We start from the raw sequence: 16126 nt of genomic DNA on the forward strand, positions 1-16126 counted from the left end.
GCACGATACACTGTCTATGTTTCTGCTATATTTTATGGAGCTTCGGGAAAATCAAGGAAAGACCTTCGTGAGGCAAAGCGCAAGATTCTCAATAGCATTTAATTCAAAGGGCTACGAAATTCATAAAAGTGACCTAAAAGGCCAGTTTCATACTAGAAGGCTAGATTCATACTGCAAAAATTAATGACCGTTTTAGAGAAAGAAATAAATTAGCCAGTAGAGTCACCGTTAGTCCTTTCGCGTTCTTTTACGCCTTTTTTTTTTTGTTTTGAACTTTTACATTTTTAGGGGTTTCGGCCCACTACAAACACAAAATAAAATTCTATTAAAATTTGTTATGTGTAGCATATTTAAACGACACATTTAAATCCAGCGATATCACTTAACGCAACGTTGCTATTAAAAAGGAATATTTCGAAGATGGCTAGTTAATAAGTGAAGTCTTTGAAGCTTTAATGGTGGTGAGTTGTGGTTGTGTGAAGTGTTAGGAATGACACTTTTAACACATGCTAACTAATTCGTTCAAATATTTAGATTTTTATTTAGAACGGTCTCGAAAACAACAAAGGGGTATGGATATGGGTCCTTGTCGGTCACACTTTGGGAACTCGCATAGTATTGTAATACAGGCAACAATACGGCCAAGTTTTACGAAAACAATAACTTCCGTCTCGTTAGCTAAAAATTATATTTTTATTAAGCCAAAAAATTGCGTCCAAAGCACTAACAGACCCAGTGTTGAAGATACGTTACTGGACGTAGAATTTGAAATATGGAGAGGTACTTAACAAGAAAAAATGGTTGTTGGCATTTCAAAATTGCAGTTGTTAGGCAAGTGATAGGTTGACTGAGTCTAGCAAAACAAACATGATACATTAGAAACCTGAAGTCCGATATAAAGTAAACAGAATCTGATAGGGCCCGTCCCTCTTTCTAGTTTTATTATAAGCGTACGTCCATGCATAGGTGTAAAATATATCGGTTATCATAATATTAATCAAATATGCTCGTCGCTAATGGCTTAGCTTCCGCCCAAAATAAATAGTGAAGACGAGCTAAATTTAAGATAAAGTTATCTTAAATTTGTCAGAAAACGTCTCCCAATACGACCTCATATGCACTTACAAGTCTCTTTCCAATAACTAGCAATAGCAAAGAGAAGAGGCAAAGACAACTGAAAACAACGAGAAAAATTCTACGAAACGTGTGCGCCTATTTGTGCTTGCATCTCTGTATGTAAACACATGCATACATGCGCATATACGCCTAATTTTGTTCTATATTACAGAGAGAGGGAGAGAGAGAGAGATAAATATGAAGAGGGTACAGAGAAAGCTGTTTGCGCTCTCAAGCTACGAAGTGACGCATCTCCAGATCGTAGAATGTTTGCTTTCGTAGTTAGGGCCTACGCTCCATCTCCAATTTTTTCGGAATTTATAGAAAATGTACATACCTATAATGCTTTGTGGGAAAATATGTTTTTAGTTCTAAATGAGCACATATGAAACTCATGTGTCGGTTACAATATCAAGTGATCCAGTTGTTAATGTGGAAAGTTCAACTTTTCGATACCAAAGGCTAAATGTTTCGAGTTTTTCGTACGGTACTGCCGGTGATCATTCCAGCAGACGGGATGCATCGCGTACAAGGCGAAATGTTCATGCTTGGATTCGAATCCAGACAACCACGTGTCGTCGTTGATGGTACCTATAAGTAGCACCCCATACCAGGTGAGTTACCAGCTTATGGTGAGCTGATCCAATACTGGGTGGTGAGCACACGAATGCACTTAAGTTGAAGTCGTCATTTTCCATTTAGGTGATAAATCGAAATGCTTACTTAATAAAAACACATTGTACGAATTTAATATTGGTAATACAAGAGACAACAAGCGCAACAAACAGGAAATCCTATCCGATAACACTGGTAGTAATCGATGCGCGTCAAGAGACTTTTCTAGCTCTTTTTACGACGATGGTCATAATCTTACGTGTTTTTTAGCTCAAAATACCCCGGGCTGCTCAAAGGATGCACCTGGCAGTCTCATCTTTTCTCCTGTAGGGCGTCTGCGACTGTCGAAACGCAAGCTTGGCTTCTGTTGCAAAAATGCAAACTTGCAACACCTATAGGGACTTGCATATCAGTGATGTTGAGACTCGCAGGAACTTCTCAGGGACGTCAAGAACGTTATTGAAGGAAGGTATCATGGGACACGAAGCTATAGAGACGTCAATGCGTAACTGCTACGAGAAGAACAGCTGGCTCTTCCGCAGTGTAAAAGAGGCGATGTAATATACGTCCACTACAGACGATGCGGAATCACGAGAGCTAGACTAGGATTCGGTGTAGCAATCGTAAGCTTAGCTCGGATATGTTGTTTGACGACAGAGAGCCATCGTTTTGCCATACCAATAGCACGTCTATCTACCATTAGCCTTAGCTGGCTTGGTCGGTTAACCTTTTCGACCCGGACAGAATCTGATTGTTCGCGTCACCGGCCGCCCGGGACTCCTCTATGAGGCTCTTCCCTTCTTCGGTTGAGCGAAATCATCGCTATGTAACGCCTTGAACAGGGTCACATTACATACAAGTCACCTAGACCCACCCCGTGATAGCTCAGCTTTTTAGCCTGCCACATCACAGTAGTTAGAGGATAACGCTTCTGGATTGATAAATTACCTTACGATCCCACATGCCATATTTGTGTAGGATATACCTCCAGTTATGCAATATTTTTTTTCCCCTTAGTTTGTGATACCCTTCCATGTTACACACTGATAAGGTAATACAGTACTAGCCCAAAAGCATATTGGTAACACGCGTGCCTATTTCTTGGCCAACCCGTGATCGAATTTGCGACTTTACGTGCTCCAGCTAATCTAGAATCTACAAGCCAAATTTTGGCAGTGTTTTATACATTCTCTAGAACACTAAAATTTGCATTGCATTTTGCAAGATCTCTAAAATTGATATTATGCTATCGTGTTTAGTCTTTTAAAAAGCGGCAAACGGGAACTGAGAAACATCCATCGTGTGCTATGTTAAGAACAAGATCAGGCGCTTACAAGCGTTACTTCTGGAAAAGGCTCTTCGAGACGAGCTCATGAAAAAATCTCGAACGTGTGAGTTGCATTAACGGTCTCGGGACAGGTGCCGGAGCGTCCAGTATAACCTCTACGGCATGTCACAACTAGTTTGGATAACGATATGGAGATAACGCGAAAAGTTAAGCTGTAAAATAGCCGAACAACTTTCAAAGAGGCCGTAAGGGGATGAGTTACACATATCGCCTCGGACTGTTGCGAAAAGTCCTTTGGAAGCATGAAGACTGAAAGCGAAGATTTTACTTAAGAACCTGAAATTCGCTTCGTGATGATGATGGAATGAAGATCCTTCAACAACTGTTTTAGGAGAATTTACCACACTTGAAAAGAAGCCGAAAATGCTCTAAATAGATCAGATATAAGGGCATGGGTATGACGTGGCGACAAAAAGCTAAAGCTGAGTGTTCTTTGCAAGGCAAACCCAGACCGAAGAAAGCTTGAAGACCGGGGCTTCCTCTTACCACATTCTTTGACTGTCGCGTAGTTAGGTGTTAGAAATTCATGCCAAGTAGTGATGCTGCCGTTAATGTTTCTGTGCTTATCAGATATCGTGGGTTAGTCGTAAGCCAATGCTTAATAGCCGTACTATACGTTAAACCGGAAGCAATTTTTTATTTAGAAAGGGAAAACATCATAAGTGAACGAAAGGCCCAAAACTACCTGCCTCGTTTCTTATTAAGGTGAGCGTTATTCTTGTTTATATCTTTCTGAAATCGTTCAGTACGATCATCTGCCTATGTTGGCACACAAGCAACGCGTCGAGTTGACGTATACACGGAATGCGTTTAAAGACGCCTGTCTCTTGTTTGCAATGATACGGATATATTATCTCGAACATTTTGCGGTGACTAAGGCCACAACAATGCTTAGGCGGAGAGCTCTCTCAGATGGGTCCAGCTTGTTGCAGCATATTCGTGTTTGATTGGGTCTATTTTTCTGAGTACTATTTGATTGTCTCGACCCACAGTGTACATTATATATTCATATATTGTAATCAGATCGACGCCACTGCGATAAAGTGAACTTTATACTTATGTTCATGATCATTCTCATCAATCGTACGACATGCCGTGACTAACCTTCAAAAAACGCATACCATTTAATGGACAAGTAAAATGCCGTGCAACCTTTTTTCATTTTAAAATTTATCATAGTGTCTGGGATGCGTTCGATAAAGCCGGATTTCGAATATTCGCTTATGATATCACATGTGTGCCTCCTACTGGAAGAAGGTCGAATCTGTTAGGCCAAATTGGAAATCGATACTTAGGGCAAATCATGGTGTTTCCTTAATAGCTGCCCAGGGAACATGTTTCTGATTGATGCTGTAGAAACTGCCGGCAACAGCAGACAGCTTTCACAGTGGCATTTAGAATTAAGCTTAGACTGCTAAAAACAGCCTCTTCTCGAGTGCATGTTCTTTTCCAGTGAGGCTATTATCGATAGTATTGGCACGAGGGGCATTTCGACAACTTGAGAGTATAAATAACTTTTACAAACTTTTAACGACAAAGTACTTCAACGGCTTCACGTCGCGCTTACTGTTTGACACACACTATATGAAGCTGTTAAGCTATACGGACGTTGATAAGCTTAGTGCAGGATAAATCACGATTGATCCTATACTTCTTTGACAGGTTTACCACACAACTTACTAGTTTTTTTATAAGCAACTATATTTGTTGGATATAAATATATCATGAACCATACACGGGTCACTGACACTTTTTCTAATCGCCTATTTGAAATCACTGGTTGTACGAAACCGCGTCTTCAACTAGCTACAACATTTACTAGCTAACTAAGTCCACTATATCAGTCGCATCGATTTAACAAAGTGTGGCACTACTGTTTTTACTATCACGATTATGAATTATACTTGGATCCTGCATAGAAAAGGGGCAAGAAGGACGTCTTCAGAAGGACACAATCCGATGAAGATATACAACAACCTCTTTCTATTTCATATATCTATCAGTTTGCAATTTGCGAGAAGTGACCTGTTCCTTTTGAAGCTAGTTACGGCGTTTTCCCGTTTCCTATTTTAACCCCAATCAAAAATAGTTTTTGACTATTATCGCCTTGCCGTTTCGGCTCTCCTTAAGTTCCGAGCGGCCGGCGGTCGACTAGGCTTTGCAAAGTTACCGCGACGAGAGAATCAAACTGGGTCTAAAGGGATAAATGGAAAAAGAGGGGGCAATATTGTTTTCATTATTAATGTTGATCTTGACAATAGCGCCATCTGGAAAGGCCACTAAAGAGCGATCAGTCGTGGTTAATGGCATAATAAAGAAGCCACCTACCGGATTCCAACGCCACTGGCTCTAAATCTGTTCGCTTCCCCCAGATACATCCCACTCCCTGTTTTCCTCATCTTTCTTTGTACCCCGAATATACCCCATTGCTTGTTTTCTACGTCTTGCTTGGCACCCCCAACAATAACAGCAACAACAATAGCACTTCGCTGATTTTCGGCTCTGATCGACATTTTCCAATTTCTTCGTTGAATATCTATTACAGTTACTTACCAACATGTATTACCATGTAATTGCATCTTGTGGAATAGGCATATAACATTTGTAAATTCTAACAGAGGAATGATTGATACATCCTTATTCGTTATCGCAAATCCCTTACATGAAACATGCGCATGTACATACACACTTTCTCAGTTTATTATCTATGCGTTAGGGAAATTTGTAATTTTTCAGTCTCTGCTTGTCGGATATAGATATAATCCAGCTTAAATTATGTATTTCAATCATAGATGATATTATAGACTTTCAGAAAATACCATGTTAAATCAATACCAGCCACCCATCGTTGTTCTACCAACGTGTCACATGAACTTTTTTCCGCTTATAGAGCACGAAAATTTACATGCAAATAGATGTGTCCACCCCAGCCTTCGAGCTATAACGATACCGACAGTGCAGCGTCTTCTTCAAAACATAGAAAGACTAATACAGCCAATACCCTTATAAATATGCATTTACTCTAATGTACATTGTACTTGTGTTGTGCTCCAAATATAAACATAACACTTTATACTTCAGGACACATTGGGAAGCACGTTCTTCTATGCTAGCAGCAGCAGCAGCAGGAGGATCAGTCCCGATTGGCATCGGAATCTCGGAAATGCACGAGGTCTGCCGATTTTAAAAATGCAAACATTAGGATGTTACGCGAAAGACGTTCAAAACGTTTTCGGTAATCTGCTCGTTCTTGTGTTAGGACGATTCAAAGCAATGTAGCAATCCGTAACACAATTATCATAGTTAATTTCTTATTCTTGAGGTGATAATCAAATGCATATATCAACAAGTAGTTAAGGCAAAAAAGCAACTGCACTATAGCAAAGTTAAGTTTTTCTTTACTCCTTTACTTCTTGTTCTCCTGCTTGGAATGCCTCATAGCTTTTTGGTTTTGGAGTCCTTTGGGCACTATAATGGGAAGGTATCAAGTGCGCCTCATGGCCGCACAACTTTGATATATCTCAGAGAATTCCCATTCTCTCACTGTAAAACGTAACGAGTTCACATCTTCAGTATACGATCTATGCACTGCACTACGCGAACATAGTAGAAACGATCGTTCATCAATTATTCAGTAGAAGGTTACCTTTACAAAAAAAAATGCCAGCGTTAGCAGACAGAAAAAGCAGCTGCACACGACTTAGTGTACAGAAATATATATATATACTTTAACATAGTTATTTCTTCTGTTCCCTCAATTGATCCATCAATCCTTGTATGTTGCGCTCTTCAATGTAAATTATAAGTTTTTCGTCCCAAGTATAGGAAATCCGCTCCTTGCAATAAATCTTTTGTGTTATAGAATGCTTTAAATCGTGACGCCACGATAACGTGTTTGCTTAGGAATACTTGCTGAGAGCATCGTATCTTTTTTTAGATTTGCTGCGATTAGGACTATGGGGTTTTGTTATAACGGATGCACAAATAAAGGACCAAAATCCTCATGTTAGACGTTACTCTCCGTTCTTATATACGAAACACATAACACCGGTTTACATGCCTATCAAATGACTGCATATCAGCCTGTAAATCTAGCTAGTCATTGCCATAACGTGTATACCCACTTGCATCTTCGTCAACAAATCTCGCATAGAGAATGCGCTGCTGGGCCGATGGGCCCTGTAGCTGAAGTAGCAGATACTGGGCTTGCTGACTGACTAACAGAATCCGGTCCCTCGCCAATTGTCCACATTGTCGACGACAACGTTTTCTGTTATGGATTCGTCCTTAAAGTCGTCTGGAATGGGGTTCTACAGGTGCTATTGCTGTGTGAGTTTTACTAGTCGAAAAGACCGAAATTGGGGTCCCAAGGAAAAAGTCCAAAGCAAGTCAAGACCAGCACACACATAGGTTTCAAGTGTAGGGATCCGACACGCTTGAGCCACTGGTAGACTGCAAATCTGCTCTCGTGGGGCAACTAAAATGGAAGACGCTAGTGGCGAATCTGAGTTCAAGGGCAATCTGAAAGTTCCGACGTACTCGGTGGAGGGTTTCATCCGGTCGGTGCCGGCAAATTTTATGGAGGCGCCGGCTGTTTGGAACAAGGCCAGATGTGCTGTCTCTTTGGGTTGAAACAGACTTACATCATCTCAGCCTATTCAGCACCGTGTGGTCTCGCTCATATGTATTCTGCTAGCCAAAACTATCCTCCTCTTGCCAAACGGCCTCTTTTCCCCCAAAGTTCATTGCGTAAAGTGTATGCAGCTGCCTCGTGTCAATCCCAAAACGTTGGAAGCACAACGCGACTCGTCGGTGGTGAAACAAGTAAACGTAGAAACGGTAGGTGACAACATCAATAGATGAGGTATGTCCCGAGGAGACGAAGAAGAGGTGGAAAAAAACAACGAATATATGCGTAAGAAGTCAAAAAAAGGCTATATATACACATGTATATATAGAAAACAGTGAACGATACGTCGGCAGACCACATATAGAAATTCGAGCTTCTAGGTCCAACTGAACTAGATATTAATTTTTTGCAGTTCTGATTGCAGTAAATCTGACTGAGAAAAGGACTTCTAAAAAGGACAAGCCGTATCGTTAAATGGCCAAGGTAAACAGGCAGACACAATGAGCCAATAACTTTACAATGTGTTGTATTTGCTCACATCAGAGGAACTTAACTATATTGTTTAAGGTTAATTTGATCGTACCCTTTTGCAAAGGGCACCTAACCTGCCGTACGCCTCATGCATAAGCGAATGCAAAACCTTGCGGAGCGTCTGACACAACTGGTAACTATGTTTGATAATATATTTTTAAATTATATAATATAAATATGTTTGACGCCTATATTTAGACAGGCCTTTTATAATGGATATACTAGTTAATTTAGACAATAATGACATGCGGTCATGGCAGTATTGACAAGCACAGATCTGGTGAGGTAATTTTACCAAACAAAAAGCAGACGTTTCTTCTTATCAAAGAGTTGAAGATAGCTGTTACTGTTTTTTTGCTATACAATAGTGACGGCAATATCGTCGTTAACTATACCGTTGTTTGAAAAGCAAAATGCCTAATATTGCGTAGTCTGCTGCAAGTTGACAATTCAAAAGTTTGATTTTTTTTTTTAAATATTTTTACCCACAATCTTGTAGTTTTGTTCGCGAAGTAATAGAGTGACTGATTCCTGCCATGTTCCAAGTTAGGTCATTTGAATTCGGAGCACCGTTAGGACATAGAAGGATATATATAGACAAGTATATGGGAACGCCTTTGATGTTAGGTGATAGAGAGTTAATAGCGATGTGTTTTCTGCCTTTAAAAAAGGCGACAAAACTATAACAATTTTTTAATGAACAACGAAGACATTGCAACTTAACGCAAAATTTTAGCAGCTGTCCGTGTTCTCTTGATGGATCAACTACTTGAAGCGACGCCTTATAGCAATACCGAACGTAAAACTCGATACAAATGAAGGACAGAGGTGTGCATGATGTTACGGCGAAGAAGAATGCTTTATGATTCGAATGAAGTACCGTGTCTAATGTATACTTATAATTATTATATATGAAAAATGTGCTTCAACCCGTAGCTAGGGGCATTGTTCGAATTGTGCGTATGAGTAATATTAAAGGCGCGTTTATCAAAGCGTACACGTATAGCTCGATTGGAAATAACTCCATTTGAAATGTATGTATGTATGTATGCCCATTTGGTTTGTCACAAAGTAGAAATTCCAAATACGATTATTCGCAGGGAAGAGATGCTGAATTTTTCGAAAAGACCGGGCGATCGCTGCTGCACAATAAACCCATCGGAACCAACCAAGCAATTCCACAGTCTCTGCGCATGGCAATTCTCTCTATACCAGCCCCTCCAGCGACGTCTATAGGAAGCTTCGAACAGTTTCTAAGCATTTGTGAAGCCTCGAGAACTAGAACAGCTCTTAAACGTTTGTATAGTCAAAAATGGGGCAAAAATACCTATTTTTCAATAAGGTTTGCTGTCGAACAAACTCAACCGATTTGATCAAAGAACCACGTCATCCGAATAGCTCATTGAACTACATGAAAGCTGGATTTCGAAATGCGAAAATGAATTCAAACCTCAGAGTCGTGAGGTACTATGAATTCGGGCTTCCAGCATTCTCAATGGTAATAAAAACAATACAGACTAAGCCACTATTTTTAAATGGGTATACGAAATGTAACCTTTTGTGAAATTAGTAATAGCTATAGCAAATAAGTGTCACAATAAAGTAGTTTTTTTAGATCAAACTAGTTCCTTTGAAGCAGCATTCCTATATGTACTAACGGTGTATGCGGGCCAGATATTTTTTGAGATGATACTTGAATGTCCGTTTGTTCGGATGCGTGGTTATAGTGCTATGTTGTGAGCACCTCTTAGTGCTCTTTTTTTACCGAAGCCCTAGGTAGACTTCGTGCTTTAGTTTGAGGCGTCTTCTGGATTCTCTACGAGCCACAAGAGTAGCTGCTTTTTTAACTTGCTCGTGGCCTTTTTTCTCCCGCGTTCAGAGTCAGGACGGAACAAAAATCAACAATAGGATGAGACTCGACTTCCCGTCATTCTTTTGGAAATAGCAAAGTTGAACTAGTCTGCTGTTTTTCGGCACAAGCTCCGCTCTGCTTCAGACTAGAAACGACATTCAAGTGCATTGGAAGTAGCAACAAAAATTCAAATACAGTAGAAGACGGATCGTGTCGGTGAATCAGAGAGATTACAGGAGACGCTTGGAACATCGAAACGAGAGCAATGCCGCAACAAACTTTGCAATGCATAGTGGAGCTTCAGGTCAAAAGGGTGACACAAGGCGCAATTTAAGGACGCAAACGAGAAAATACAAGAACTGGAAACGAATCGAGGCGAGCTAAAGAAGGCACGAAAAGGTATGCGCGGAGGTGAAAAATCAGCGTGGCAAAAATATACCAGCTCGCAATGGGTACCACTTCCGGCTCCATGGAGGGTTCACTGCAGCGCCTGTGAGAGCGTTTTATCTGAGTACAAAGCAAAGTGCGAATGAAGGGACACAAAGCGTAATAGACAATAATAGCAATAGTACACATGAACCAATCCAGCTCTTCCTTAAGCTTTCTAGCTCAGTCTTTCTACCCCGGACACGATCGCGGTCTTCCTAACAACTGTAGCAGCGCTACCAATAAATTTTACTGCTTACGCTACGTGGAACTGGAGTAGAAAAATGGAAGGGAAATAGCGGGTGGAAACGCTAATTGATGCTGTTTGCACGGGTAGAACTCATATATCAGATGCCATAGAGGAGCAACCGTGCATGTTTTGTTACGGACAAGATGGAGTAACTCAAGGAAACTTAACTAGAATGGAGCCTGTAGCTAGTGAACGTTTGAATGCAAATAATTTGCATGTTGTACGTTGAAAAATTTCATCGCTAGCTGCAGTGAATTGAACGATTTAGTTTATATATATATATATATAAGAGAATGATAAACAAAATACGACTTTGCATTTTGCTAACACATGTATTATTGCATATTTAAGAGGTTATCATCACTGATTACTACTTTCCTGTTGCTGTAGTCAATAAATGACGGGATCATTGATGGGCCGGCTGTGTTTAGCCTCAAGAATGATTTTGTGATCCCTAGAAGAGCGGTTTCAACCGTCAAACAAAAGGAGATCAACAACACAACAGAAAATCTCGTCTGCAAAGCACTCAGTGGTACCAGCAGCAGAGTGTGGCGACTTGTGCGACTTAGCTACACACAAGGATGACCGCGTCAAGATTTCCGTTGATCCACGCTGTGGATGGACAAAGGCTGACCTTTTATAAGCCTAGAACCTTAACCCCAGTCTGCTCCGACGAAGATTGATGAAGATGGAACGAGTCAGCGTGAAACAGCAGGCTCAAAATATAAAAAAAGCCGAAAAGAAGTTACCAGTTTAGATGTGGAGGACTAAAGCTTTGAAACGATGATTCTTTGCGGTGATTCTTAGTGTCTAGGCGGAACAGCTGGAAACATACGACTCCTGTCGCTTATATTTTATCTTATTGATTCTTTCGAAGAGATAACAATCTTCCTCTTGTTTGTTACGTTTTTCATTACCGTTGTTCTTAGCTTGAAATGAGATCAGACAAAAATATTTTATTATGATCAAATTAATTACACTAAGACCTTGGTGTTCACCTTGTCCTTCAGAGTCATGTCTAAGATGCCCTGGAATCAAATTTTTGCAATAACAAAATAGATCAGGACTAATGTTATTAGACAGATTTGATAAGTTCAAAAATACAGTCCAGATAAACATTCGTTCGCCAGGACAGGTAAAGGAAGCCGTGCGGGTCAGAATCAATTTGCCGCACTAACTGATTATGTTGAGCGTAATACATGTCTTATTTTTATGGAAAGGCGGAGGTCCACAAATTTCTAATAGTATGTGACGATAAGTCTGGCAAACATATTGATAACTATACGCCCTCCTCAAGTGTCAGACGACCTGGTGGATCCTGATCCTTAAAATAGTCATTTGTGGCCCAATTTTGTTTTTGCGGAACAATCACGTAAGCCTTACGCAAATTTCTATGATGAAAAATGATATTTTGACCGCTTCGAAAAGGTAGAATATTGTAGGCTAATTTCCTAATTTGTCGAAATTACGTCGACAAGTGACGATAAGACCTGCAGTTTCGTTTGCATCGGACTTTGTTGGGGGGTACCCTAAATCATTCGACAAAACTGTGATCTTAGGGTGACTATATAGGTGTAGTTAAATGGCCGAATACAGGAAGAAGGCGGGTGGCAAGGAGGCATCCAAAAAAAAAACGGGCAGAAACAAGCGACACTTGTTCCGTCGTTTTCATTTAGCCGGCGTTTATTCAGCGATTATAGAGCCATCAGAGCAGCCGTTACTGCCTTTGCCGCTGCTGGTCCTGTTACTAACGCTGCTGTCCACGGGTTCGTGGTTAGACTTGCAAATTGAACAATAGCCGCCCCATTAACATGAGTGCGAATCTAGAACTTTGGCTGCAACGGCGTAGTCGTGGTGGAGGGTCGCAGTACTAGCTGCTGCTGAAGTAACCGAGAAGCAATCAGTGTGTGGGGCCGCCCATGGTGTTTGCATGAATCTTGCTGGATTAGTGTGTGAATCTTGTGGTATTTTGCTAACAGATCGTATATAGATGAATATGTGTTCCTTGTTCTGTTCATGAGTAAAAACCCATTTCATAGAAACAGTAGGCTGATTATCAAGCTGCGAACGAGGTTGTGGAAACGTTGATCAAAGCAGTATTAAGCAAACGACGATCAAACAAAGTCCGTTTTATTGATTAAATTCACGATTTTTTTTGTTCTCCCAGCGCTTGCCCTGCCCACTAGGTCATCCAGAGTCTATCGTGTATGCCCTCTTTCTCTGCGAGGTGAAATACTTTAATTACAAGAATGATTAGCATGAACTACTGAAGTACTCCACATTGAACTGTTAAATAGCCAAATTTCTGCCGATTTTATAAAACAAGAAAAATGACAAAGAAATTAACAAAAATAAACTTGTATAGGCTTTTACATTCGACCCTCAAAAACATTATACTACCACGAATCTCTGTTTCGAGATATGTCTGTTAAACTACGGATATATGAACCGTTATTAATGATCAAAGAACCCCTTTAAGCTGAATGCATCCTAATTAATATGCATGGAAGCTTCAAGACAAGTTAGATATGTATCTCGAGCTTCTATATGTAGTCGCATTGGATTATAGGCAATCTAATATATCTGTTTTACTATTTCGCAACTATAGATAAGTTTTAATAAATTTCGAAATTTGTCTCGCGGCAAAAAAAAACACTTGTACAACTGAGTCAATGCTGCGAATCCCATAACGCTGTATAAATGCTATAAGACGGCATCATAGACACAGAGCTATGGAAACCAAGTATTCGGTATAATAAAATGCACGGTCCTTGTTACGTATGGTATGGTATGGCTAAGTATTACTGCGGCGTATGGTTTTCATTATTCGTAAACTATGATAATATACTAGAGGTTGTGCAGAGGTCGACCTCGGCCTATTAATATAGGTTGTTTCCAAATAACTACAAGCATTAGATACGCTCGGTAGCATCGATGTCTCTGATCGAACTCACTGAGTACAATGTTCAGAAAAATTAAGAGAACTAATCACGAAGTTGATTATTTACCTCTTGTAAAGACGATCGTACAGGCAAATTGATAACGGGACGATAATCAGTGAGTGCTGCAATGAACTGTCCCTTCCTAGTACCCATTAATATTCGTTATAAATGCGACGTTACATTGTAACGATGCATATATAATAAGATAATTATTTTGCTTAAATTGTACTTACGCGATTTTCTACCCGTTATCTTGACCATAAAAATTACTTATTATCTTGTTTGTTTAACAACCAGGTTTCTGCATTGTTTGTCCTCGAAAACGTAAGAATCAATATCATAGGTGAACGATTGATCCGTCTACGACGTTTTTTTAAGTATTGTTAATCAATTGAAATAAACATAACTAGATAATTTGAAAACGTATAGTTCCGGCAGCTGTTTTGCACATTTTCGTGTCGAATTTACGGGATACGTTATCTAAAGATTAATTATCTGTGCCCCACATGGAGGTCACAGGACGATTTTATCAAGTTTACGATATTATGTAAAATAATGCTCCTAATTATTATAGCTTTCCTGGCTGCTTGCACAGTTATTTATCTACCTAAGCATAGAATATTCTATTTCTTTTTCTTTTTTTTTAATAATAGATCATTAATATTCTGTAACATAAAATTAACACTGTATTTGAACGTTTTAGTATTTGCCGTAACTCGCAACGCCCTAAGAACACTGCAGGCCACAATTGACAATGATTCATGAAGCGATGTTTAGATTCTCACTGCCGGTAAGCAATAGGTAAGAGATATGACGGCCATGAATTTGCTACGACACAAAACGATCTATTCAATTATCATCAGCTTCTTTTACTGGCATTAAGGCATAGTCACCGAAATATAAGCTGCGATCTTCCTTGAAGGCTGTCATTGCTTAGAATGCAAACAACGGTAACGGCTTATCTGGATGCTTAAAAAAGCACGCGACACATCAGTACTACTTTTGGCGAAACGCCAATAGAAATTTGAAAAAATACATAGAAGATAAGTACACAGAAGCTTACAGTGGCCACACAAGCGCCCTTTAACACAAAACACAGTATATAAGTGGTATTCGTTTAATAACGGGATATGATCGGAGTAAAGTCGCTGATCAAAACCTTTTTGTTTTGATTCAACAAATGACAAATGTTTCTACCAGTCAAATTTTTGCTTTGCTTCGTCCATTGCAGTACTTTCCCGCATTTACTTTGAAAGCTTCCGCCATCAAAGCTTCTCGGCTAGATAGATATAAGCTTGTGGAGACACAAACATCAGTATGTGGTAAGCATAGGTTTTCCATATCGTTTGCCCATGAACATCCGTGTCTAGGCGCACTCGAAAATAGAACTTTTAAACAAAACTATTTCTAGTAGTTATTGTGTGGCATAAAAATGTTTTTGGATTAACACATGATATAATAAAGAAATATCAATAATCATATATATTGTGCAGCATAATCAACGCAAGCCTTCCGACCATTTTTTGACACATTAGATTCTAGCCTAAATGTTTGGGCATATTTAATGCCTAGTTTAATGAAACGTTTCGGGAACTGGAAGTATTGATGCAATACGTAGATAACGGTTAGCAAATAAATTAGCGAGCCGAGTTGGCTTGAAGATGATCGTCGGACCACCCATACGTACATGACCATCTCTTGGTAGACTTGGTTCACTTATGCACGAATACAAAGTGAACTATCGAGTTGATAAATCAATATTTTGAAACCTATTCAAGTTCCGCCGGATATTATATTAAAGTATTATCATATTCTTTATTTATCAAATTCAGGCTTAATTAAGGGATTGAGTGTGTCGAAATCGTGGTCCTGATATACGCCTAAAGTCGGGTGCAAAATCTCTGCCACTCTCATTGTACGCTTTTTATGACACGATGACTTTATAAATTAAGGAACGTGTCTCCGTATTTTTTTTTATCTCGTTTGCAAATTTGGCACAAAAATATACCAAATGAATGCTGTTGATTTCGGCGGGGACGGTGGCAACCACGACATCTACAGTGGTGTAAAAGTAAAAGCTAGCGGAAGCTAATGGCGCATGCTGAAGCAACGTTTACGCGCTCGCGTCGTACGCCTTTACTAGCATGAATGACAGATGCATCATGTGTGGGCAAAATGCACAAAGAAAAGTGTTTGATATTGTTATGTAGACCTAGAGACAATAATCTGCACGACGAACGTACGCTTACATACGACCACCGCCCAACGGGTAGACACTGACACCAGCATCGAAAAAACGCCTGCGGTATTAGACAAGTTAGGCGTATAATCTGCCCCGGCCAGATTGAGCTGAGGTGGAGGAACGCTGCTGGTTGTTTCTTCACACTAAAAAGAAAGGTATTCTCCATGTGTGTAC

The 16126-nt window shown here is 39.9% G+C and overlaps 1 protein-coding gene across 9 annotated transcripts; it reads left to right on the plus strand.

Moving 5' to 3' along the window:
- Window positions 1–1328: 1328 nt before the first annotated feature.
- LOC147758477 (uncharacterized) lies at window positions 1329–14062 on the plus strand. Of its 9 annotated transcripts, none has more exons than XR_015318483.1 (4): window positions 1329–1445; window positions 1626–1730; window positions 8122–8373; window positions 9341–14062. XR_015318483.1 is itself a non-coding variant. In XM_086976672.1 (3 exons), exons 1-3 carry the CDS (start codon window positions 1383–1385, stop codon window positions 6356–6358), a joined length of 366 nt encoding a protein of 121 aa, XP_086832798.1. In that variant the 5' UTR covers window positions 1335–1382; the 3' UTR covers window positions 6359–8092. The 9 variants fall into 9 exon arrangements, 2 of the variants coding, with proteins under 2 accessions (XP_086832798.1, XP_086832799.1); XR_015318482.1 differs by having other exon boundaries at window positions 8134–8373; XR_015318479.1 differs by having other exon boundaries at window positions 1335–1730; window positions 8134–8373; window positions 9341–10491; window positions 11120–14062.
- Window positions 14063–16126: the final 2064 nt, after the last annotated feature.

The sequence above is a fragment of the Varroa destructor genome, unplaced genomic scaffold (assembly GCF_002443255.2).
Source record: "Varroa destructor unplaced genomic scaffold, Vdes_3.0 BEIS01000001.1, whole genome shotgun sequence".
NCBI lineage: Eukaryota > Metazoa > Arthropoda > Arachnida > Mesostigmata > Varroidae > Varroa > Varroa destructor.